Source organism: Lynx canadensis, chromosome A3 (genome assembly GCF_007474595.2).
Source record: "Lynx canadensis isolate LIC74 chromosome A3, mLynCan4.pri.v2, whole genome shotgun sequence".
Taxonomy (NCBI): Eukaryota; Metazoa; Chordata; class Mammalia; order Carnivora; family Felidae; genus Lynx; species Lynx canadensis.
The window spans coordinates 15,933,373-15,957,122 of record NC_044305.1 but is presented as its reverse complement, the minus strand read 5'-3'; the positions used below and the strand labels follow the sequence as shown (position 1 = coordinate 15,957,122).

General features: G+C 47.6%; 1 protein-coding gene across 1 annotated transcript; it reads left to right on the top strand.

Annotated features, from left to right (window-relative positions):
- The first annotated feature begins 1,107 nt into the window (after positions 1-1,107).
- R3HDML (R3H domain containing like) lies at positions 1,108-11,037 on the top strand. The gene is made up of 5 exons (XM_030308967.1): positions 1,108-1,365; positions 4,303-4,421; positions 4,545-4,677; positions 6,234-6,349; positions 10,905-11,037. The coding sequence occupies exons 1-5, from the start codon at positions 1,108-1,110 to the stop codon at positions 11,035-11,037; spliced, it is 759 nt and encodes a 252-aa protein (XP_030164827.1).
- The last annotated feature ends 12,713 nt before the right edge of the window (positions 11,038-23,750 follow it).

Sequence of the window (23,750 nt, the reverse complement as noted above, 5' to 3'; positions counted from 1 at the left end):
CAATTGTCACATCCCTACCCCAACCAGCAGCTCAGCCCAGCCCTGCACACCCCAGGTGGAAGAAGGAAGAGCAGAGGCGCCAGAGGGCGGGAGAGGAAAGCCCACAAATGGGCAGGCGGAGCCTCGGTCCAAGCCTGGCCTGGCTGGAAGGGGAGGGGGCTGTGGGGCCCGGACGTCAGATGCCATCAGCTCCCAGGGGACCGTTAAAGTCGCCGCGCTGCCAGGCGGGCCAGGGTGTCCGCAGAGGTCCCTGCCTCCTCGACGCCCGCTGCAACCCGCCTGGGCTGCCCGGCCTGGGTACGCGCCCCTGGGAAGCCTGCTGCGTGGTCGCCCGCACGCACGCCTCTCTCTGGCTGTCTTCTCTTTAACTGTTTTCTCCCTCGTCTTCTCTGTTCTTCTTTCCCCTGTCAGAATTTCTCCCTCTGCTTCTGTCTCTCCCATGCTCTTTCTCTTTTTCCCCCGTCACTGTCTCCCATTCTCTCCTTATCTTTCCACCTTCCAATTTCCTTCACCCCGTTCTCTGTCTTTTTTTCAGACGGCTCTTGGGTCTCTTCTCGTTTTTCTTCCTCTCTGCTTCTCTTTTTCTCTGCCTCATCCTCCTCCATCTCCTCTGCCACCCGATTCTTCCTGTGTCTCACTCTCAACCCCCAAAACACAGCAATTCAGGGATGACAGGGCCTGGCAGTATGCCCCGGGGAAGGTTGGCCCTGCCCTCTGAGGGCATCGATGGAGCCCACTGGGAGCAGGATTGGTGAAGAGGGTGTCCGGGCTGGAGAGGACAGGTGTCTGTCTCCTGGGCTCGTGGGATGGGACCCTGGCTTTGATGCCAGCTCCATCCGTATCACACGGCCTGATCAGGATTAGCTGCTGTCCGGGCATGTCCCTCCATCGCCCGATCCACTGAGTTCACTGGGGTGGGAAGGACAGGGTGTGGGGGCATCAGGACTAGAGCTGAGTCAGGAGATCTTTGCCAAGTTCCCAGGGGTTAGTTAGCACCCTCGGGGTGGCAGTGCTGGAGAACGCTCAGGGTTTGGTGCCCTCATGCCCACCCCCTCCAGGCAGCCGGCGCTGACTGCACGAGGTGACGCGTGACCCTTCCAGCCAGCTATGCCCCTGCTGCCCAGCACCGTGGGCCTGGCAGGCCTGCTCTTCTGGGCAGGCCAGGCAGTGAACGCCTTGATGCCCAATGCCACCCTGGCACTGGCCCAGACCGAGGGCACAGCCGTGTGGCCCCTGAGTGGCCTGGGGGTGCCCCGGTACCGGCGGAAGCGCCACATCTCTGCCCGGGACATGAGTGCCTTATTGGATTATCACAACCACATCCGGGCCAGTGTGCACCCACCTGCGGCCAACATGGAGTATATGGTGAGTTCCCGTGCCTTCCCCTGTGCCCTTTCCAGCAAATGTCAGTCAACTCATCGTGTTCTGGAAGGGCTGGACCACTTGCCAGCCTGGCGCCACTAGCCAGTATCTCGGTGTCTGGGTCCTGTGCAAAGGGCAGGAATTACTCTCCCCATTTGATAGATGAGGACACTAAGGCCATGCGCACAGGTTGTCTTGGGAAGTGGGGTCAGCAGACTGCTGTTTATGGGGCATCCACTGTGTGCCTGCACCTCACCTACACATAACCCTGAGGGTTCTCCTCTGCCTTCGACGTGGAGATTGCAGTCTCCTTTATCCAAATAAAGAATCCGAGAGGCAGAGATTTGCCAAAGGTCATCTGGTTGGGATTCTAACCCAGGTCAGCCTGCTGCGAAGGTTGTGGTCTTAACCAACACAATACCTTGCCCAAGGATTTTGGCTCCCTGCTGGGGTCTGCAGGGGGTGGGTGGCTGGAGAGGTCCATGCTATTGTCTCTTTGCGGTAGGGGTCTAATGGACACTCACAGACTGTACTCAGCAGGCCTGTGGGGGGAGAGTTTGGAGCAGCGGGGACTGGTACCTGGGGTCTCAAGCTGAAGAAAACTGGCAGCTGAGCAGCTGAAGAAGCTGAGAGATGTTCCCTTAAGGAGGCAGGACCAGGGGCTGTCACCCCAGCCCCGCAGAAGCCAGACTCTCAGAGTGGAGGAGGGGACTTTCTCTTTATCACAGTCCCTCCCCCAGGACCTTTGTCTCAAACCAGCCTGGAGAGATAGGCTTCTAGCCCACCCACAGATTTCTTTACAGAAAGAGATGGCCAGTCTCCCCGCTCCAAGACAAACATGTGCTTCTCAACAGCCTGCAAATCCCTGTGCTTTTGCAATGTGTCCATTCACTTAGGTAGTAACCGCTGCTCAGAGGTAGGCAGTACGCTAAGCCTCATGGAGATGCTGAGAACAGGATGGAAAAGGTGTCTTCCCTCATGGGGATGATAGAAAACAAACATCCACAACATAACAAATGGGTAATACAATGTCAAGTAGGCATAAGGTGTTGGGGAAGGGCGGGGATAGGAACCAAAACGGCAAGCAGCTAGAGGTGGGGGAGTCATTTATTTGTTCATTGACTGACTCATGCATTTATTAGCACAGGGGCTGGCACACGGAAGGTCCTCCATTTTTCAAACAATGACACATTTATTGTGCACCAGCGTGTGTGTAAGGCACTCATCCCAACGAATGTTTAATTGTTGCATGCGTGGTGGAACAGAGAGAGTGAAACAGCTCGCCATGGACCCCAGCAGGGTCAATGAATGTGGGTTTGATGTTAGCATGCTCTTTCCCTCATTTTACTCCTTTGGTGCACGAAGGAAACATTCCTCTGCATTCCCTAAGAGTGCCAGTTGGACAACCCTGGAAACATGTTTGGACCCCTCTCTTGCTATCCCTGTGGCTTCTTCACTAGCTGCTTTCTGCCCGCAGGACAGGCATCTGACTAAGCATCCTTTGCCCAAGGAATCCTTTCTCTCCCACAGCCTCCCCAAAAGTTCCCGTCGCCTGTTTCACATGCTCACACCCACCGGGATCGTAATGATTGTTTAACGTCTCATTTCCTTGCTAGACTGTCAGTTCTGGGTGCCTAGAAATATTGTTCAGTATTTGCTGAGTGAACAAATATGATGAATGGATGAATAGTATCTCAGAGAATCCTAGGAAGTCAGAGTGGAAGGAAACTGGTATTTTTCTAAAAAAGTGGCCCTTTTTCAAGTTATAAAACTTGCGGCAGTCACACATTGGAAAATTATGAAGCTGTTGGGAGGGAGGAGGGGGTTATTCTTTATGTGTTGATGTGGAATAGCCACTAAGATAACCTGTTTGGTTGAGCAAAAGCAGCCAGGAACCTGATAGAAGGTCTGGTTAGCTGCCATTTGTCAACAAAATGTATAACTTTTATATTAAATACAATTATATATTTATATACACTTATATAATTATATATACTTATATAATTATATGTATTATATATAATCATATATTTTACATATACTTATATAATTATATGTATGCATGTATATTCATGTATATATACTTGTACAGGTATAGAGTGTTTCTGGAGGAGGATGCCTCTATGGGGCAGGACAGGTGGGGGAGGAAGTCGAGGATTAAGATGAGAAACTTTCGGGGCGCCTGGGTGGCTCAGTCAGTTAAGCGTCCGACTTCAGCTCAGGTCACAATCTCGCGGTCCGTGAGTTCGAGCCCTGCGTCGGGCTCTGTGCTGACAGCTCAGAGCCTGGAGCCTGTTTCAGATTCTGTGTCTCCCTCTCTCTCTGACCCTCCCCCGTTCATGCTCTGTCTCTCTCTGTCTCAAAAATAAATAAACGTTAAAAAAAAATAAAAAAAAAAAAGATGAGAAACTTTCTACTTTTCCTCCTTTAGGCATCTCACATATTAAATTTGTGCATGTTTTCACGATTCAGGAAAAAAAAAACCTTTTGAACTCAAAATGCTTAATGTTAAAATAAACACATTTTAAAAATACAATAAATAAAATAATAAACCGGTTCCCTCCCCATCACCCTGGGCTCAGTCACTTCCAGGGACTGCTAGGAACTCCCGCACAAACATCACAGAGCCCGCTCAGAGCCGAGAGCCCCCAGCCTGAAGTCCAGTGGCGGGAGTGGGGGTGGGTACCAGACGAGGAGTGGGAGGTCAGGGTGGATCTTGGCTCTGGTGTGGACTTGCTGTTGACCTTGACGTCATAGGCCTTCTCTGACTCTTAGTTTTCTGATTTGTCCAGTGGATTTGGTGCAGGGTTCCAAGCAGATGGAGGAGAAACAGGACCAGGACAATGCCCATCTCAGGACACCGCTGGGATAGCGGTTCCCCCTCCTCCCCACCCACGCCAGTGCCGGCCCCAGGGAAGTTCATGGCCTTTCTTTCCCCAGGTCTGGGACGAGCGGCTGGCCAGGTCTGCCGAGGCCTGGGCTACCCAGTGCATCTGGGCCCACGGGCCCTCACAGCTGATGAGACACGTGGGCCAGAACCTGTCCATCCATTCTGGCCGGTGAGTGACCTTTTTCCCTTTGTCCTCCCGGTCACTCGATGAGGTCACGGAGCACGGTGGTGGTGGCAGGGTAGCTCCTCCATTCCCCAGCCAGTGTGCCTTCCATCTGCTCTGCCTCCCCAGGTACCGCTCGGTGGTGGACCTCGTCAAGTCTTGGTCTGAGGAGAAGCGGCATTACTCGTTTCCGGCCCCCAGGGACTGTCGCCCACATTGCCCCTGGCGCTGCAGCGGCCCTGTCTGCTCCCACTATACCCAGGTACCCCTTTGTTGGGAGGAAGGGCCGAGGGAGAACAAATCCTGGGAGCCTAGAAGAAGAAGAATGTGGTGGGACAGAAATTAGAAATAGACTAGAGGGGGTGCCTGGGTGGTTCAGGTGGTTAAGCGTCTGACTTCAGCTCAGGTCATGATCTCTGGGTTCGTGAGTTCGAGCCCCCGTGTTGGGCTCTGTGCTGACAGCTTGGAGCCTGGAGCCTGCTTCAGATTCTGCCTCCCTCTCTCTCTGCTCCTTGCCTGCTTGTATTCTCTCTCTCTCAAAAATAAATAAATAAACATGAAAAAAATAAATAAATAGAACAGAGGCTCTATGGACTTCCTCTCACACAATAAGCATATTCCTAGAAGGTTGTGTGTATGTTGAACTGAGCTAATTGCATCTTGCGTTGAGTGTCTTGTGTGGGCCCGACCAGATTGTTTGACCCCCAAAATGGAGATGTGTGGTCTGACAAGTTCAAGAATGCTTTTGAATTCAATAGGTCCAAACACTTTCTAGTATATTCTAAGAACCCCACTATCTTAAAAAAGTGGTAAAATAAAATGACAAAATTGTAGTATATTTTGAGTGCTAATATTGAATATGTTACCACTTGTTACACATAAAAATATAATGCCATGTAATGTAGGAAATGGGACCGAAAATTCCCATGACAGGACCAATATTTTCTTTTTCTTCTTTTTTCTTTTCTTTTCTTTTTGAGAGAGAGAGAAAGAGAGGGAGAGAGAGAGTATGCATGAGTGGGGGAGAAGGGCAGAGGGAGAGAGAGAAAGAATCTTAAGCAGGCTTGATCGGGGCTTGATCCCACAACCCTGGGGTCATGCCCTGAGCTGGAATCATGAGTCAGACGTTCAACTGACTGAGCCACCCAGGTGCCCCAGGACTAATATTTTCTTTCAGTCTGTCTATCTCTCTGTGACTCATTTGGAATTAATGTCAAAACTCTACATTGGAGACCCTCTAGGAAATATGGGGCCTAGACAATGTCCTTCCTGATATCCCAGGACATTATTGCCTTCACTTTACCAAAGAAACTGAGGTGCGGAGTGGTGAAATGACTTGGTCAAAGCCACACACTAGTGATGCTGAGATTCTGATCCAAGGCTGTTTAACTCTAAAGTTTGTGTTTTAACTCTAACACAATAATGATTTTCAAGCGGTAGTCACTAGGAAACAAAGAAAGAAAGAAAATTAATAGAACAGTATAGAAAATACTAGCATATGTCACACATGAAAATATTAAATATGGGTTCACAAAACTTGTGTTCCAGCTGTGTGTGTGTGTGTGTGTGTGTGTGTGTGTGTATTTTGTGCACTAACAATTCGAAATTCATTCCTTACTGTTGGTTGTAGTAAAAAAACAAAAACCTTGAGAAACATTATAGCACAATGTGTCTCCAGGAACAGGAGGCAGACGGCTTCCCAGAAAGACCTCACGTAAAGCCCACACCCTGAACCACAGCCAGGAGCCTCCCCGTGCCAAGGGGCCTGGGCCCCCCTGAGTTCTTCTCAAAGCCTCCCCTGTCATTGTCCTTCCTCAGATGGTGTGGGCATCCTCCAATCGGCTGGGCTGTGCCCTCCACACCTGTGGCAGCATCAACGTCTGGGGCAACACCTGGCGTCAGGCAGTGTACCTGGTCTGCAACTACGCCATTAAGTAAGTGCAGCCCCCAGGCAGGGGGCCGTGGGGCACAGGGGTGGACCCTGAAGGTGGAATGGGCAGAATTCAAAGAAACCTCAATACCATACAACTTGGTAGTTTTAGAGTCAATTGATAATTCTTTTTCTTTACCCAAATTGCAAAAGTGATTGGGAGACAGAGGACCAAGTCAGGTGGATAGGCAGCCGCGCTGATGAAGTCAATAGCAGAGAAAGTGGTTGAGATGTGCCAGGCAAGCAGGCTTGCAAATAGCCCACTCTCAAATTGGACCTGCACACCGATTGACTGGGGACACCTGAAAACCGCAGTCCTCTTCCAGTAAGTGCATTGCTGGCCCCTCCAAGCTTGTCACAGGAACAGAGCAACTGAGAACACACGCTCCCTGCGGCCAGGCAGATCCCAAGGGAAAGAAAGGAAGGCTAGAACGAGCACATTCAGTTCCTTCCTCCAGACTCTCCAATCAGCTTGGTGGGAGGGAGGTCACGAGTGGCCTTCGTATGTAAGCCTCTTGGAAACATGGAGAAAGAGGAATGGAAGTTACAGCCGACTTACACTATACAAATTTGCCAACATTATAGACTCTCATATAAAAACAAGAACAGGGGCACCTGGGTGGCTCAGTTGGTTAAGCATCTGACTTTGGCTCAGGTCCTGATCTCATGGCTTGTGAGTTTGAGCCCTGAGTCAGGCTCTGTGCTCACAGCTCGGAGCCTGAAGCCTGGTTCCGATTCTGTGTCTCCTTCCCTCTCTGCCCCCCCCGGCTCATGCTCTGTCTCTCTCTCTTTCAAAAAACTAAGTAAACATTAACTAACTAAATAAACAAAAACAAGAACAAATTCTAAGTAAACATAATATTTAGAATTTCAAAATCACATGCTGATAATCACCTTTTACTCTCAAGTAGTCCTTAGCCATTTACAAAATATTTTCACCTCGTTATCTCATTGAAGAGATGAAAGAGAAAGAAGGAAGAAAAAATGAGAGTGATACTGGGAAACTTTTTTCCTTTTTTTTTATTTTTTTTCAACGTTTATTTATTTTTTGGGGGGACAGAGAGAGACAGAGCATGAACGGGGGAGGGGCAGAGAGAGAGGGAGACACAGCGGAAACAGGCTCCAGGCTCTGAACCATCAGCCCAGAGCCTGACGCGAGGCTCGAACTCACGGACCACGAGATCGTGACCTGGCTGAAGTCGGACGCTTAACCGACTGCGCCACCCAGGCGCCCCTCCTTTTTTAAAAGAGTAAGAAATTGAGGATCAGGGAGGTTAAGTAACTTACAAAAGTCACAAAGCCAGGAGGTAGCAAAGCTGTTTGAAACACAAGTCTTGATTTCAAGTCCTATGTTCTTTTTTGTTTTTCAGTTTATTTTTGAGAGAGAGAGAGTTAGAGAACAAGCTGCAGAGAGAGAGGGAGACAGAATCCCAAGCAGGCTCCATGCCGCCAGCACAGAGCCCAAAGCAGGGCTCAAACTCACACAACATGATATCACGACCTGAGCCGAAATCAAGTCGGAAGCCCAACCAACTGGGCTACCCAGGTGCTCCTCAAGTCCTATGTTCTGTCTACTACATTATTCTGATATTCTGGAAGTCATTGGTAGCCTGCACACAAATTCTCAAGCCCTTTACCTGTTAATGGTGACATCTATTAACAAAGTATCAGCCCAGCTTTATCAGACACAAAAACACAAAGCAAATTTCGTTACAAATGGCTTAAGGGGCTGTTCCAATTTGCTGATACATCAAACTTTTGCAGCATTAACAGCATAATTGTTAAGATTTTTATTATCTGGAGTCAAGACTGTCAGGGTTCAAATTGTGATTTAACTTCACTTCTCCATGCCTGTTTCTCCACTTGCAAAATGAGAATAAAATAGTACCTACTCATTATTACTGAGAGAAGTAAATGATTTGACCCAGGTAACACCCCTGGGCTCATGATAATGTCAGAATATATGTTGATGCTTACTGCTGCGACCACATCTGGGTTTAATGTCCAGCTCTACCATGTGCATATGAAGACTTTGGAGAAGGCATTTCATCTCTACAGGCCTCACTCTCCTCTTTTAAAAGAGGGCTAATCCTGGGGGCAATTGGGTAGCTCAGTTGATTGAGAGTCTGACTTCAGCTCAGGTCATGGTCTCACATCTCATGACTTTGAGCCCCTCATTGGGCTCTCCACTCTCGTCGCAGAGTCTGCTTTGAATCCTCTGTCTCCCTGTCTCTCTCTCTCTCTGCCCCTAAATAAAATAGGACTAATCCTACTTACCTCACAGAGCATCACAGCACATAGTTGCCCATAGTACATGCTTAGTAAATGGTGGCCACGATTATAACTAGGTTATAAACTCTTCGAAATAGACCTAATTCATTTCTATATCCTTTTACTACAATGATTTCAACCCCCTTTTTTAAAAGCAGAAATTTTTCCCCAGTGGTTAAATTAAATAAAAAAAAAAAAAAGAATGACTTTTGTTCCATCACCCCCAGGTGTCCCCACCGCCCCCAAACTTCCAGAAGCACCTTTTGAAAACTATGGACTCACAGCATCTGGCACAAGTCTTGGTGCCCTATAGCTGCTCCTGAAGTGTTTGTTGAATGAATAAGTGAGTGAACTCCATATAAAACCAGAAATGCATACTTTACTAAGCACTTTGGCTGACTTTATTTACAGTCGTTCAACAATCACTTTTGGAGGTAAAAGGTATCCTTTCTGCCCACAATGAGTATTCATATGAAGTGCGAGAAAATAAGGCAAAGTTAACTAACAGTGATGAGATGACGAGGCAGTCATGAGCAAGAGCTAGGGAATGATTTTAGGCCTTGAGAAGAGGAGGGAGAAAAAAATCTGTGGGCTGGGATGGGGAAGAGCGAGTATGTAAGTTGGATCTGTTGGAGCAGTCTGGAACACCTGCCCAAAAGCTGCACATGTGCTTCTGTGAGCTGGGGGTCAGCCAACTATGGCTCATGGCCAAAATCTTGCGTGCTGCTAGTTTTTGTAAATAAAGTTTTATTGAAACACAGCCACACCATTTATTTACATATTATCCAGGGCTGGTTTCAATGCAGTAGAGATAGACGGCCCACAAACCCTAACATATTTACTATCTGGCCCTTTACATGAAAAAAATTGCCAACCCTGGGGCACCTGGGTGGGTCAGTTGGTTAAGTGTTTGACTCTTGATTTCAGCTCAGGTCATGATCTCACAGTCATGAGATCAAGCCCCACATGGAGCTCTGCACTGACAATGCAGAGCCTGCTTGGGATTCTCTCTCTCTCTACTGCTTCTTGGCTCATGCATGCCCACATGTGCGCATTCTCTCTCTTTCTCAAAATAAATAAATAAACATTAAAAAAAAAATTGTCGACCCCTGCACAGTCAATGGGAAGCCACTAAAAGTTTTTGAGCAGGAGAAAGTGATGAAAGTGGTTTGTTTGTTTTTAACAGCTTTATTGAGATACAATTCACATACCATACAACTCACCCATTTGAAGTGTACAATTCAATGGGTTTTGGTATATTGTTACATTATTAATTTTTTTAAAATATGTGTAACATAAGATTTGCCATTTACCATTTATCATTTTTAAGCATACAGCTCAGTGGCATTAGTTACATTCACAATGCTGTGCAACCATAACCATTATCTGCTTCCCAAACTTTTTCATCATCCCAAAGAGAAATTCTGTAAACACCAAACAATCAACTCCCTATCCCACTTCCTCCAAAAAGCCATCATGGTCTCTTGAAAGGACTAACTCAGGAGCACGTAGGATGGATTTGGGATCCGGCTGTTGAAGAAACGGACAGCAGTGGCCATGATGAGGCTTCAAGGGCATGTGCCCCCATGATTGAATTATACTCGTCATCTGATTATTCTAGCTTCTATTTGCACAGCACTTTTGAAGGTCATAAAGTGTTCACACATTTTTGCAGATACCATTTTATTTATTTATTTATTTATTTATTCATTCATTCATTCATTTTGAGAGAGAAGGAGGGGCGGGGAGGGGCAGAGAGAGAGAGAGAGAGAGAGAAATCTCATGCAGGCACTGTCAATGCAGAGCCTGACACAGGGCTTGCTCTCACCATGGCGAGATCCTGACCTGACCCGAAATCAAGAGTCGGACACTCAACCGACTGAGCCACCCGGGTGCCCCTCATTTCTTTATTTTATTCAGAAGAAACGAGGTGGTTTATTCTGTTACCAGCTGGGCAGAATCCCGGACCAGAACTCAGAGCTGCCTGAGTCAGGGATGGGAGGTGGGGTGGAGGAAATAAGAAACCCAACACTTACTGAAGAGTCGCTTATTCGCCAGGCATGGTGCTGGGTGCATGCACACAGAGCTCCCTTATTTGATCTTTGCTGCATCCCAGTGAGACAAAGGAGTCTTCTCTTGGTTTTATAGATGAAGAGACCAAGGCTTACAGACGTGACTTGCCCAAGGTCGCATAGCCAGTCAGTGGCGGTACTGGGATTTGGAAACCTGTGTGAACGTTGCTCACATAACTCTCTGTCCCCATCTCCTTGGGACCTTTTCTCTTCCAGGGGCAACTGGATCGGCGAGGCACCATACAAGATGGGGCGGCCGTGTTCTGCCTGTCCCCCAAGTTACCAAGGCACCTGCAGTAGCAACATGTGTTTCTCTGGACTCAAATCCAATAAGCTTCTGTGGTTCTAAATTTCCCCCAGGCCCTCGCGGCGCCTCTGGCCTCCTCCAGAGGATCGCTTTCCAAAGACCAGGTCAAAGAATAATTGTTTTTTTAAAGGACATAATTGGGCTCACTCCACTGATCTGAATTTTCCCTCCTGACTCCTTCCATTCCCAAAATGTCCAGCATGTGCCTGAAGAAAACAACCTTTTCTTTCTTTCTTTTCTTTCTTTCTCTCTTTCTTTCTTTCTTTCTTTCTTACAGCTTTCTTCTCTCCAACTTCTGGGAAAGAGGCCCATATCTTCCATTGACTCAGTGCTCAGAGAGCCAGGGCTAGATGGGGCTGTCTGGCCAACTCTCAGATCCCAAACCCACAGGTCTTTGTCCATCCAGTGAAGGGTATTTCTGAAACGATCTTTAGCCTGAAACCCACTTTCATCCACTCAGTAACAGCCAAACTTTGAGGACTTGTGGTTCACTCCCATTGTGTGTTACTGGAGCCACCTGTCAAGCTCCCCTTTTACAGATGGATACACTGAGGCTCAGAGGAGGGTGTGACCTACTGATGGCTTCACACTTTGTCTGCAAGGGCACCCAGCTGGGAGCTCAGGTCCTGACATGCCCTACAGGCTGTCTGACTCCTCTCTGAGTGCCCAGATGGAGTGCAAAACCAAAGCTCAGCCCATGCCGCCTGAGAGAATTGTCTTCTTCTGAGCCTGTCTTTTTCTCTACCACTCCACATGTTGGTCTGTCTATCTCTCTCTCTCTCTCCCCCACATCCCATAGAGCCTCATTCTCATTCCCATAAACCATTTCCCCTCTCCCCGCCCCACTCCACCCAGATATCATAACACAGAAAAGTCCTTTTGTTTCCAGAGATAGTAAAATCTCCCCCACAGACCTTGCCCTCCAGCTGGGGACCACTCCCTGCCTGACCAGAGAACACTCCATTCAAAGACCTGGATGGTGGGGCGCCTGGGTGGCGCAGTTGGTTAAGCGTCCGACTTCAGCCAGGTCACGATCTCGCGGTCCGTGAGTTCGAGCCCCGCGTCAGGCTCTGGGCTGACTGCTCAGAGCCTGGAGCCTGTTTCCGATTCTGTGTCTCCCTCTCTCTCTGCCCCTCCCCCGTTCATGCTCTGTCTCTCTCTGTCCCAAAAATAAATAAACGTTGAAAAAAAAAATTAAAAAACAAAAACAAAAACAAAAACAAAAACAAAGACCTGGATGGAAAAAACAGCCCCTTTCCCTAGACTCCTTACATCGTGCTGAATGGAGTGAGTTTTCTTCCCACTGGTCATTCCCACCTAGGCCACGACCTGTGCATGCCAACACCTCTCCACCCTCTGTCCCGGGCCCCCAGTAAAGTCCTTTGAGATCTGATGTGGTGGCTCTTTCTGGTTCCTCCTTCTCTTAGGTCTCAGAAGGGGTCAAAAAAGGAAGGAAGGGAATTGAGGAGGGGGAGATGGAGTGAGGGCAAAACCAGCTCCAGAGGAAGACCAGGAGAGGGGGCTAACGGCCCCTCAGTCCCTGTTTTGTGCCAGGCACGACGAATAGATCAGCGTGCAACTGCATGTGTATGTATTACTGTTCCATTTTACTGGTGGGAAAAGTGAGGCTTAGGATGAGTGCCCATTTCCAAATGCAGGAAACAGGTGAAGGGGAACAAGTACACTGCTGTGAGTTTATTATTCGCAGATTATATCCCTCCTACTTTTTTTTTTTTTTGGATGGAGTATTTTCATTTGTAAAACAGTGGTGATGATAAATGTTAGTTTTTTAAAAAAAATATTGGGGCGCCTGGGTGGCTCAGTCAGTTAAGCACCTGACTCTTGGTTTCAGCTCAGGTCATGATCTCACAGTTCATGAGTTCAAGTCCCGCATCAGGCTTTGTGCTGACAGTGTGAAGCTTGCTTGGGATTCTCTCTCTCTCTCTCTCTCTCTCTCTCTCTCTGCCTCTCCCCCATTCGTGCTGTGTCTGTCTCTCTCAAAGAAATAAATAAACTTAAAGAAATTATTAACGTCCTTATGTTGGGGGGAAAAGGCTTGCCACCCTATGCCAATTTCCCAAAATGTTCTGGAAATTTAAGTGGCATGAGATCCCCTGAATTAAAAGGTATGCACAAGGTTATATAGCTAGTAGGGAGCAGACGTAGGATTTGAATTCAGCTTCATCTGCTCTTAAAGCCTGTGTTGTTTTGACATTGCCTTCCTGTGTCCCAAGTACCAGAAGAATGGCAAGGACAATCACTGGCATCTATGAACTGTTTAGTCCACTCTCAATCTCATTGAATTATCACAGCTATCTTAAGTGATAAGCGCTGTTCCCATCTGCCCTTTACAGACATAAAAACTGAGGCTAAAGAAGCTGGATTTGAATATGTTCTATGTGACTCAAAACCCCAATGTCTTAACCCATTTGCTCTCTGCTTCTCAGCTAAGAAGGGAGAAACTCAGAGACTGGACAAAGGTAGGGACGATTAAGCAAAAAGTGACATTGTAGGGGCGGGAATTCCAGGTGACCTCCCGGGCTTCCCTCTCATGAAACTGCCCTTGAGCAGAGCCCACGCTGACCAAGAAATGAGCAGGTTGGGCTTGCTGATGCTAGCCAAGCCCTGGACCCTGCAGACCCGGGGTGAGGGCTCAGGGTGAGAGGAGTTGCCATAGCATCCTGGTTTGTTACTTTGCTGTTCCCACTGAAGGGCAACAGTGCTTCCCAACTTTCTCCTGCAAGAAATCTGCAGGAACATTGAAGCCTCTGTAGTATTTTACTTTTTGAAGATTTTCATACCCCAACCTCATTTGGTTGCTCATTCACCAGCTGAGATTGTTAAGAGCATAGACTCTGGAGCCGGATTGCCTAGGTTCAAATTTAACTTCAGGGCTAAGTGTGCTTGGGTAGGTTATTGTGAGCTCTCAGTGCCAGTCTCATCTGTAAATGGGGACACTAATAGTATCTGCCTCATGAGGTCCTTCAAAACATTAAATGAATGAATACATGGACAGCACTTAGAACAGTGTTTGGTATATAGTAAGTACTATAAAAGTGTCAGCTCTGAGCACAGCGGTCACTAATATACAGATCAAGGTGGACAAACTATGGCTCACAAGCCATACCCGGCCCACTGCCTGTTTTTATAAATAAAGTTTTATTAGAACACAACCAAGCTCATTTGTTTTTATATTGTCTGTGGCTGATTTCATGCTTCCACAGCAGACAGGAGTAGTTGCAAGAGACCGCATATCTAAAACTCAAAATATTTACTCTCTGGCCCTTTATAGAAAATGTTTATTGACCCTGAGATCTATAATGTTCCCAGGCTCCTAGAGCTTGTAATTCCAGTGTGACAGGGAGGCATTAAACAGAAGATGAATACAAATACTTTATTGTAATGGAAGTAAGTGCCATCTGGGAGAAGAACAGGGAATTACAGGCTCCCATAAGGACAAGGGGGCAGGAAGCTAGGGGAGAGAGCACAGGGCTTTGTCAGGTTCTAAAAGACGCCTGCTGGGTGAGAGGGAAAGGGAGTGAACTGATCCTGGGAAGAGAGGCAGGGGCCAAGTCAGGCACAATCTTGGAGCTTCACTCAAGGACAAGGGGGAGGCACCACAAGATTCTAACAGTGGGAGGACATGTCAGATTTGCATTTGAAAAGATAATTCTGGCTGCATTCAAGGGGAATAGACTTGACAGGGTCAGAATGGATCCTGGGATCTGGGTGAAAGGCTATTTCAGTCATCCAGGTGAGAAATGAGGATGACTCCTACCAAGAGGATGGCACTGGAGACAGGGAGAAGTGGATGCCTTTGTGAGATGTTTAAGTGGAATGCAGGGGGATTTTGTAGTGGTTGGGTGCGGGTGTGAAGAAAGTGGAGTAGAGAAGGGTGCCATTTTATCAAGACGGGGAATTTAGGGGAAGGAGCTTCGATGGAAGTGAAGACCAGGAGTGCAATGATAGGGGCATATCATATTTGAGATTGTGAAACATACCAGTGGAGATATCTAGGAGATAGATGAGGCCAGTTGGATATATGAATCTGGCCTCCAGAGGAGAAATTTAGGTTGAAGATACATAATTGGGAGTCATGAGTATACAGTTGGCCTTGAGGCCATGGTAATGGATATGATTATGGGAGGAGAGATAACAGAATGAAAAACAAGAAGTAAATCTAGAATTAAGCTCCAAGTAACTTTAGTATTCAAAGACAGGTCGAGAAGCATGAAATGTCAAGAGACAGTCAAGAAGGAAGGAATCCAGAAAACTATAGTAGTGTGGATGCTAACAGAAGAGGAGTCAACTGTCAAATGCAGTAAAATGTCCTTTGAATGCTTCAGTAAGAAATCATCTCTTCCGGGGCGCCTGGGTGGCGCAGTCGGTTAAGCGTCCGACTTCAGCCAGGTCACGATCTCGCGGTCCGTGAGTTCGAGCCCCGCGTCAGGCTCTGGGCTGATGGCTCAGAGCCTGGAGCCTGTTTCCGATTCTGTGTCTCCCTCTCTCTCTGCCCCTCCCCCGTTCATGCTCTGTCTCTCTCTGTCCCAAAAATAAATAAACGTTGAAAAAAAAAGAAATCATCTCTTCCACCAAGGAAGACTCTGTGTGTGTGTGTGTGTGTAGGGGGCAGTTGGAACAGAAACCAGACTGAAGTGGGCTGTGCCACAGGAGATGGGAAAAAAAGAGAGCCCTGGTATAGGCAACTATTTTGAAAGTTCAGCAGTGAAGGGAGGAGAGAGGTGATACAGTGGCAGAGATGGGAAGGAAGTTATTAAGGGAGGATTATTTATTTATTTATTTATTAAAAAATTTTTTTTAACATTTTATTTTTTGAGAGACAGAGAGAGACAGAGCACGAGCAGGGGAGGGGCAGAAAGAGAGGGAGACACAGAATCCAAAGCAGGCTCCAGGCTCTGAGCTGTCAGCACAGAGCCCCACGTGGGGTCTGAACTCACAAATCATGACATCATGACCTGAGCCAAAGTCAGACACTTAACCGACTGAGTCACCCAGGTGCCCTGGAAGCCTTTTTTATTTTTTTAATAAAAGAGATATTATAGCATATTTCAATATTGATAGGATTCTGCTTCTAGAAATTTCCTATAGATATACTCCCCACATGCAGCTCAAGACCCGTGCACTACAAACATTCACTGTTTGTAGTGACAAAAGCCTGGAAACATCCTAAATGTCTAGCAAGAGGACACTAGTCAAATCAATTATAGGACATTCACACAGCTGGATCAATACTCAAGTGAATGAGGTATTTATGCCAGGACAGACACAGCCCTTAGATACCAAGCGAGGAAAGGAGCAAGTGGCATTAAGAGTGTGTTTAACACGTTCCTGTGCATTTTATGCATTTACATTTGTGTCTATGCATTAGTCAGCTTGGGCTACCATAACAAAATACCATAGGTCAGGTGGCTTAAACAACAGAAAACTATTTTCTCATGGTTCTGGAGACAGGAAGTCCGAGATCCAGGAGCCAGAATAGTTGGGTTGTGGGGAAAATGGTCTTTCTGGCTTGCAGATAGCCACCTTCTCACTGTGTCCTCCCATAGTCTTGGAAGGACACTTATCCTATCAAAGCAAGACCCCACCCTTATGACCTCATTTAACCTTACTTACTTCCTAAAGGTCTTATTTTCAAATACAATCACATTGGGAGGTTAGGGCTTCAACATAGGAATTGGGGAGGATACAATTCAGTCCACAGCAGTGTGTACGTGTGTGTATATGTTTAATTTCCGGAAATATAAACAAGAATTTGTATTATAGGAGATGGGCTTATTGTTCATCATATGCTGTTTGCACAATTTTCTTTTTCTTTTATATTTCTTTTAACGTTGATTTATTTTTAAGAGACAGACAGAGTGTGAGCAGGGGAGGGGCAGAGAGAGAGGGAAACAGAACTGGAAGCAGGCTCCAGGCTCAGAGCTGTCAGCGCAGAGCCCAGTGTGGGGCTTGAACCCACGAACCGCGAGATGATGACCTGAGCCGAAGTTGGACGCTCAACCGACTGAGCCACCCAGGCGCCCCTGCACAATTTTCATTTTTAATACGCGAACATATTACTTTTTTCATTAAAAAAAAAAAAACTAGTTTAAAACAAGTGAAAGCAAAAGGAAAGATCATCTCACGTGGTTAAAGTTAAAAAGACTGACAACAATAAACAGCGATAAGTGTATAGAGCAAACAGGAGCTCTCTTACCCCACTGGCAGGAATACAAAATGGTATTCATACAAAAGTCTGGCCACTTCGGTGAGTTTGAGAGTTTGAGAGTTTCTTATAAATTAAACATACACATACCTGATCAACCAGCAATTCCTTTCCTGGAAATTTAACCAAGGGAATGAAAACATATGCCTTGTTCATGACTAGATGTAGCTTTGTAATTCACAATAGCCCCAGACTGGCAACAACTTCAATGCCTGTGACTGGGTGAACCAGTTACAGAGTATCTATTCAGTGGAATACTAGGTAGTACCAGGGGACCTGAAAGTGGGTGAATCTCACCAACATTCTGAGCAAAGGAAGCCAGACACAAAAGAGTAAATGCTGTCTGATTCTATTTCTATGATATTCTAGAAAAGACAAATCTAATGTAGAGTGACAGAAAGCAGGTCAGTGTTGCGTGGAGAGGGAGGTGCTGGAGGATTAACAGCAGGGGAACAAAGAGAAGTTTTGGGGGTCGTGGAAATGTTCTGTATGGGTTCATACACTTATCGAAGCTCATGAAACTGTGTACCTAAAAAGAGTGCATTTGATTATATGTAAATTATACTTTCAACAGAAGGTTGATTTTAAAAGTCTAAAGAGGGAGAGGTCAAATATGTAGGAGAAACCCCATGCGCTCACGGGGGGTTCCTGAGCAGGGGGAAGAGGCAGGTGCAGACCAGGTGGATCTGGGTGAAGGAGGTGCAGGTGAATTTGGGTGAGGCGTTTGGGCATGTCCAGGTTTAAGGCTTCTTCTCTGTGCAGAGGTAGTCTTGTCCTGCTGAGGATGAGAAAGGAAAAGTTGCGAGGAGTGAAAAGATTGGAAACAGAGGGGCGCCTGGGTGGCTCACTCGGTTAAGCATCTGACTCTCGATTTCAGCTCAGGTCATGATCTCACGGTTTGTGAGTTCCAGCCCCATGTCGGGCTGGCTCTGCACTGACCTCACAGAGCCTGCTTCGGATTCTCTGTCCCCCTCACCACACCCCCCCCCCACTTGCTGTCTCTCAAAAATAAATAAACATTAAAAAAAAAAAAAGATCGGAAATAGAGGTAGAGACTAGACAAGCCAGGAGAAAGGAAACAGTATAGAAGCTCAGGGTGGCATGGAGGGGTCTGTCGAAGCTGGTGATTTCAGAATCCCAAATCAAGCCACTGGGCACAGTGCTGGGACAAAAGAAAAGGGACTGCTCCAAAAGAAGCCAGGGAGCAGGTGTGCATGCAAGAGAGCTGAGATGCAGGAGGGCTCTGCCGTCAGAGAACAGAGTGCAGATTTCAGCAGTAGTTGCCTTTTGAGTAAGAAGGAGACCAGTGGACCAGGAGAGGGGGTGGGCAGAGTCTGCCATTTGGTTTGTGTTTCTCCATCCCTCATCACACTCACCGGTTTGTAATCAGGTCTGTGTCATAATATCTTGGAATAATCTTTACTATCGTCTGATGAATGCCCATCTCCCCCAGTCGTCCACAAGTTCCATGGGTGCAGGGCTGATGCCTGCTTTGCTTGTTTCTGTATCCCTGGAGTCTAGCCCAGGACCTGGTATACAGTGGGTGCTCAGTAAATATATATTCGATGAAGGGGAGACTGTGGTTTGTAATGCTAACTCAACTCCTCTGTCACCAGCTGTGAGATTACGGGCAGGCCACGTCTCTCTGTGGCTCAAGTTTCCTCACAGAGGCTTAATTTAAATGTGGCAATACCTGTGTGCTACTCCCAGCATCCAGTAGGTGCTCAATAATACAGTCCTCCACTCCCCTCCTTTTCTCTGCTACCCCTCCCTCCTGCCACAATGCCACACCCATTATGAGGAGCCATAAAACCCAACCCAGGTTGGACTCTCACCTCCTCATCGCCTCCTGGCCAGTCCCTTACCTCAAGTTGGGGTGAGGGGCTGATGTCCCCTACATCTGGCTCCAGGTGCCCCCCAACCCCAGAGAGCAGGACTGGGGCCCAAGTGGACCTCGGATCTGGCCAGGTTGCCATTGCCATGGTAACAGTGACAGTCCTCAGCCGCAGGTTCCCTAAGTGACTGGTTACTCTTTAACATATCCACCCACCTTGGGTGATTAGAAGAATCAATAAGATAACCAGGCGGTGGCAGCTGGCTGTACTCACTGCCTTCCTGGTGGACTGGCTCCCGGTGGCCCTGCTGCCGCTGTGTGTGGGGCCCGGCTCCTCCATGCCCCCGCGTCTCTGGCTGGGTGGGCTCGGCCATGGTCAGCGTGAACGTGCCCCTCGGGGCTCCAGTGGAGAGTCCCTATGGTGAGTGGGACCAAGGGTCGGGTGGGGGGAGGACTGGACAGGGCAGGACCGTGGTCAAGTTTGGGAGGCCATGGGACGCCCCATTATGTGTTTCCGAGGAACGCAACGACTCTCTAGGGCCTCCTCCAGAATGGCAGGACCCTCAGGGGATGCATGTGGCTTGCTTCGCTAAGGTCCCAGAGGCATGGCAGATTTGGTCTGGGAAGGGCTGGGAGGGGCCGTAGGAGCCCCCCCGCAGGGGCTTGCTCCTTTCGCCTCCGCCAAGAGAGACTGCTTTCCTGGGCACGTGTCCCAAGGGTCTTTCCAAAATTCCACAGAGGGCGGGGCTGGAAATACCAACCCATTTGCCAGGGACGAGTGGAAGCCGACCGGAGCCTTGCTGGGCCTAGCACAGAGCTGGCTCAGGGTCTAGGCGGGATGGGACCCCGGGGGAGGGCGGGGCAGGCCGCTCTGATGAGCTCTGGATAATTCACCAAAGGGAAGCCAAGTGGAGCAACACAGCGTGGGGCAACACAGCGTGGGGCGTGGGGCGTCGGAAAAGAATGGTCTCTTGCTAGATGTATGAAACTTAGGTGCAAGGCCAGGGAAGAACGTGTCACTGAAAGGTGAAAGCTTGGGCTCTGTGGCTGGGGTGACTCCATACTGGAGGTAACGTAGAGGATGGGTAAACACAGCGTGATGCATCTTTAGCAAGGAATGCTAGCCCATTGTTGAAGGAGCAAAAATGTAGATCTGTTTGCAGATAGGGAAGGACCTCCAGGTTACACTTAGTGAAAAAAACAAACTGAAGCACTGTGTGTAGCATTTTACATTTCTGATAACAGAACGGATGGATATTCGCAGGTATATGTACACACACGTTTGTATTTGCATAGAAAGCCAGTAGACAGACAGGAAGAGACTGGTAACAGAGTTGTGTTTCTGAGGACGGAGGTTCAATAAATTTTTTTTTTAACTTTTTCTTGCATATTTTGGATTTTTAAAAATTAGGTGCGTTTTGTTAAGAGATTTAAATCACACAAACACACATAGTGTTTGGCCTCTGGAATCCAGGCTCTAGTTGTGTGACTTTAGGCAAATTATTCAACATTTCTGTGCCTCAGTTGCCTTCTCTTTGAAGTGGAGATAGGATGTCTTACAGGCCCTCACAGAGGACTAAAGGAGACCAAGGGTGTAAGCCCTAGGCACCAGGCACATGATAAGGACTCAACAAATATTGTTTAATATTGTCATTAGCTGAGGACAGAAGGCCTCAAGGAATCAAGGACTGGTCTCCTGACTGGTCCACTGGGATCTTCCTTTGACCCACCACCAAACAGAAGTTTGTGCTATAGTGGAAGGAGCAGAGGCTAAGGAACCCAAAATAGCCTGGGGATCCATCCCGCATACCAGCTGTATGACCTTGGGCAAGTTACTTCCCCTCTCTGAATCTATTTCCTCACCTGGAAAATGGACCTATCTCACAGAGGGTGGTGCAGTGAGAGGAGATAGCATAGTTGAAGGGCTAGGCATGTCTTAGGTGCTCCATCCAAGTTTGAAACACAATCATAAGACTTGGTTGACCCTGTAGCCAGAACAATTCTGTGTCTTGCATAGGGACCAGATAGTCAGCTGCTGCGGAAGGAGGGCCCCAGGCCACAAGCCAAGGCTAGGGATGAACAGAAGGCCCCCCACATTTCTCCCAGGGGGGTACTATAATAATATAACCTGACAGCTTCTCACTGTATTCCAGGTCTATGTACTTTGTAGGGTGGCCTCATGCCCCTTCATCCCGACCTGTACGCAGTGCTCACCACAAAGCAAGTGTTCAACACACATTTGTTGGATGGTTGGATGGATAGATGGTTGGATGGATGGACGTTCTATGCCTATTACTTTAATTCCTACAACAGCTGTTCCAGATAATAATATTGTTATCTCCAAGGATAGAAGAGAAAACTAGAGCTCAGGATTGTTTTTTAAAAAAAAAAAAATCATCTGACTTCAGTCCATTTGTGACTCTCTTGACTAAGCTACAGATCTGGGCTGGGCAGAGAAAGGAGAGCTCCTATGGCCAGATTTGTAGCAAGCACCAACAAAAGAACATTGCTGTCCTGGGACAGCTGGGCATTTGTTTGTGTGTGTGTGTGTGTGTGTGTGTGTGTGTGTGTGATGGTGGCTAAAAGACCTTGCTTTCGAGATAAAGTAAATCTGGGTTAGCATCCTGGATCTGCCCCCTCCTTTATTTTTTAAAGCTGTGTGGCCTATCCCTCTCTGAGCCCCACATGTTGAATGAACTAGGAAGCTCTAGGGAAAATGCACCTTCTGAAAAAAGAAATGAGTGTTTTGAGGAGAACCCCTTTTCCTGGGCTCTGTAATCAGGATAATACTAACCCCCCACCAAAGGCTGCAACTGCAGAGGTAAGCTGTAGGGGAAGGGACGAGGTCCACAGCAGAGCCTCAGGAGGGGCAATGGCAGGCAAGGCTGTGGAGAGGATAACGTGAGTTAACACACGTGAGTTAATACACAAGTGCTCAGCGTCGTGCCTGACACAAGGCAACCATGCAGTAAATGTCAGCTGCCGTCTCACATCTTTGAACCCCAGGAGGACAGTCTTTAGGGAGCTGATCTTTGGTGGGGTGATGCTGGGTGAACTTGACCTTCCCCTGGACTTGCAACACACTCGTGGCACACTGGCTTCTGGTTTGTAGCTCTCATCATGACTCTGATCAGACAGCATTGGTGTGCGTTGTGGCCTCTGTATCCCCCACTCGACTATAAACTCTGCGAGCCTTGCACGTCTCACACAGCGACTGGCACAGAATAAATGCTCAGTAAGCATCTGTTGGATGCATGGACTGAGGGAGGTTTTAAGAAACAACCCTATGACAACGGTCAACAATGTCAGCCAGACCCATGCTCTACCTTCCTGTCTCTCTCCATGCTCACCGTGCAGACCCAACGTGGCTGGCATGGTGCGGGGCATCACGTCTGCCCTCAAGCACCTGAAGCTGGAGGGGATATTCCTTGAAGTACTTGTTTCTTTTATCAAAAAGCAGAATTTCCCCAGAAACCTCCCAGCAGACTTCCCTGGTTCAAGGAAAGCTGGGAATTCAAGGGTCTAGTGGAAAGAAATGGGAAAGCCAAGACTGGCTTCGACCAAAGATACTGTTTTCTTGAGGTCTAGCACGATGCTGTTCCAAACAAAATCAGGGTTCTCTCATAAGAGGGTCTCTCAGCTTCAGCACTATTGACATTTTGGCTCAGATGATTCTTTATTGTGGCGGCTGTCCTGTGCGTTGTAGGATATTTAGCAGCTTTCCAGACTTTGACTCATCAGATGCCAGGAGCATTCTTCCCCCATCAGCTGTGCCAACCAAATATGTCTCCAGATGTTTCTCAATGTGCCCTGGACACATATAACACTACTGTGGTATAAGGAAGCAGGGATAGCTTCTGCATGATGTCTGCCACAACTGAATATCCTGTGACTTTTCTGCTGTGGTTATTTGCTTCAGGTGCCAGGGTCTAGCTCAGAGGCAAATCTGGAGCTGCCCTTAGCAATTATGAGGATAAGATGCTATTGTGTGCTTATCTGTATGCTACCCAGAATTCTGGCTTCATTCTTTTCTTACCCTTTCCTATGCTTTTTCTTTTCACAAGTTCCCCTTAGCTTCCCTTAATTATCTGTCTTGGTCCTTTGGTAGTTTGTCATTTTTGTAAGCATTTCAAATCTCCTTGAGGGCAAGGTCTGTATTTGTATGATCTTTGTTGTTTTATTCTAGGATACTCTAGGACCTGGACTTATATTGACTTTGAGGGAGGTTTATTGAATGAATGAATGAATGAATGAATCAGAAAATGGATGGATGAATGAATGTCTGGGTGGGTGAGTGGATGGGTGGGTATGGTGGATGATGGATAGATGGGTAAGTAGATGGATAGGACGGTGAAGAGATATGTAGATGAATGTGATAAGTGGATGAATAAGCAATTGGTTAGCTGGGTGTGTGGGTGGAGGCACAGATGGATTGGTGTTTGGATGGATGATATAGGCTGGGCTGGGCTGGGCTGGGCTGGGCTAGCAGAATCTGCAAGTGCTGAGGACAGAACAAGTAAGGAGACTGGGTGCTTTGGCCACTGGTCGACAAACGTCAATTAGGCCAACGACATGAGCCTCAGGCCAGATCAGAGGCTGTTGTCAGGGGCAGTTTGGTTAAATGGCACTCCCACTGAAAACTGTATAAGTGGTTGACACTTTGCTTCGCCATCTGATTCTGAATTTCTTCTTCCA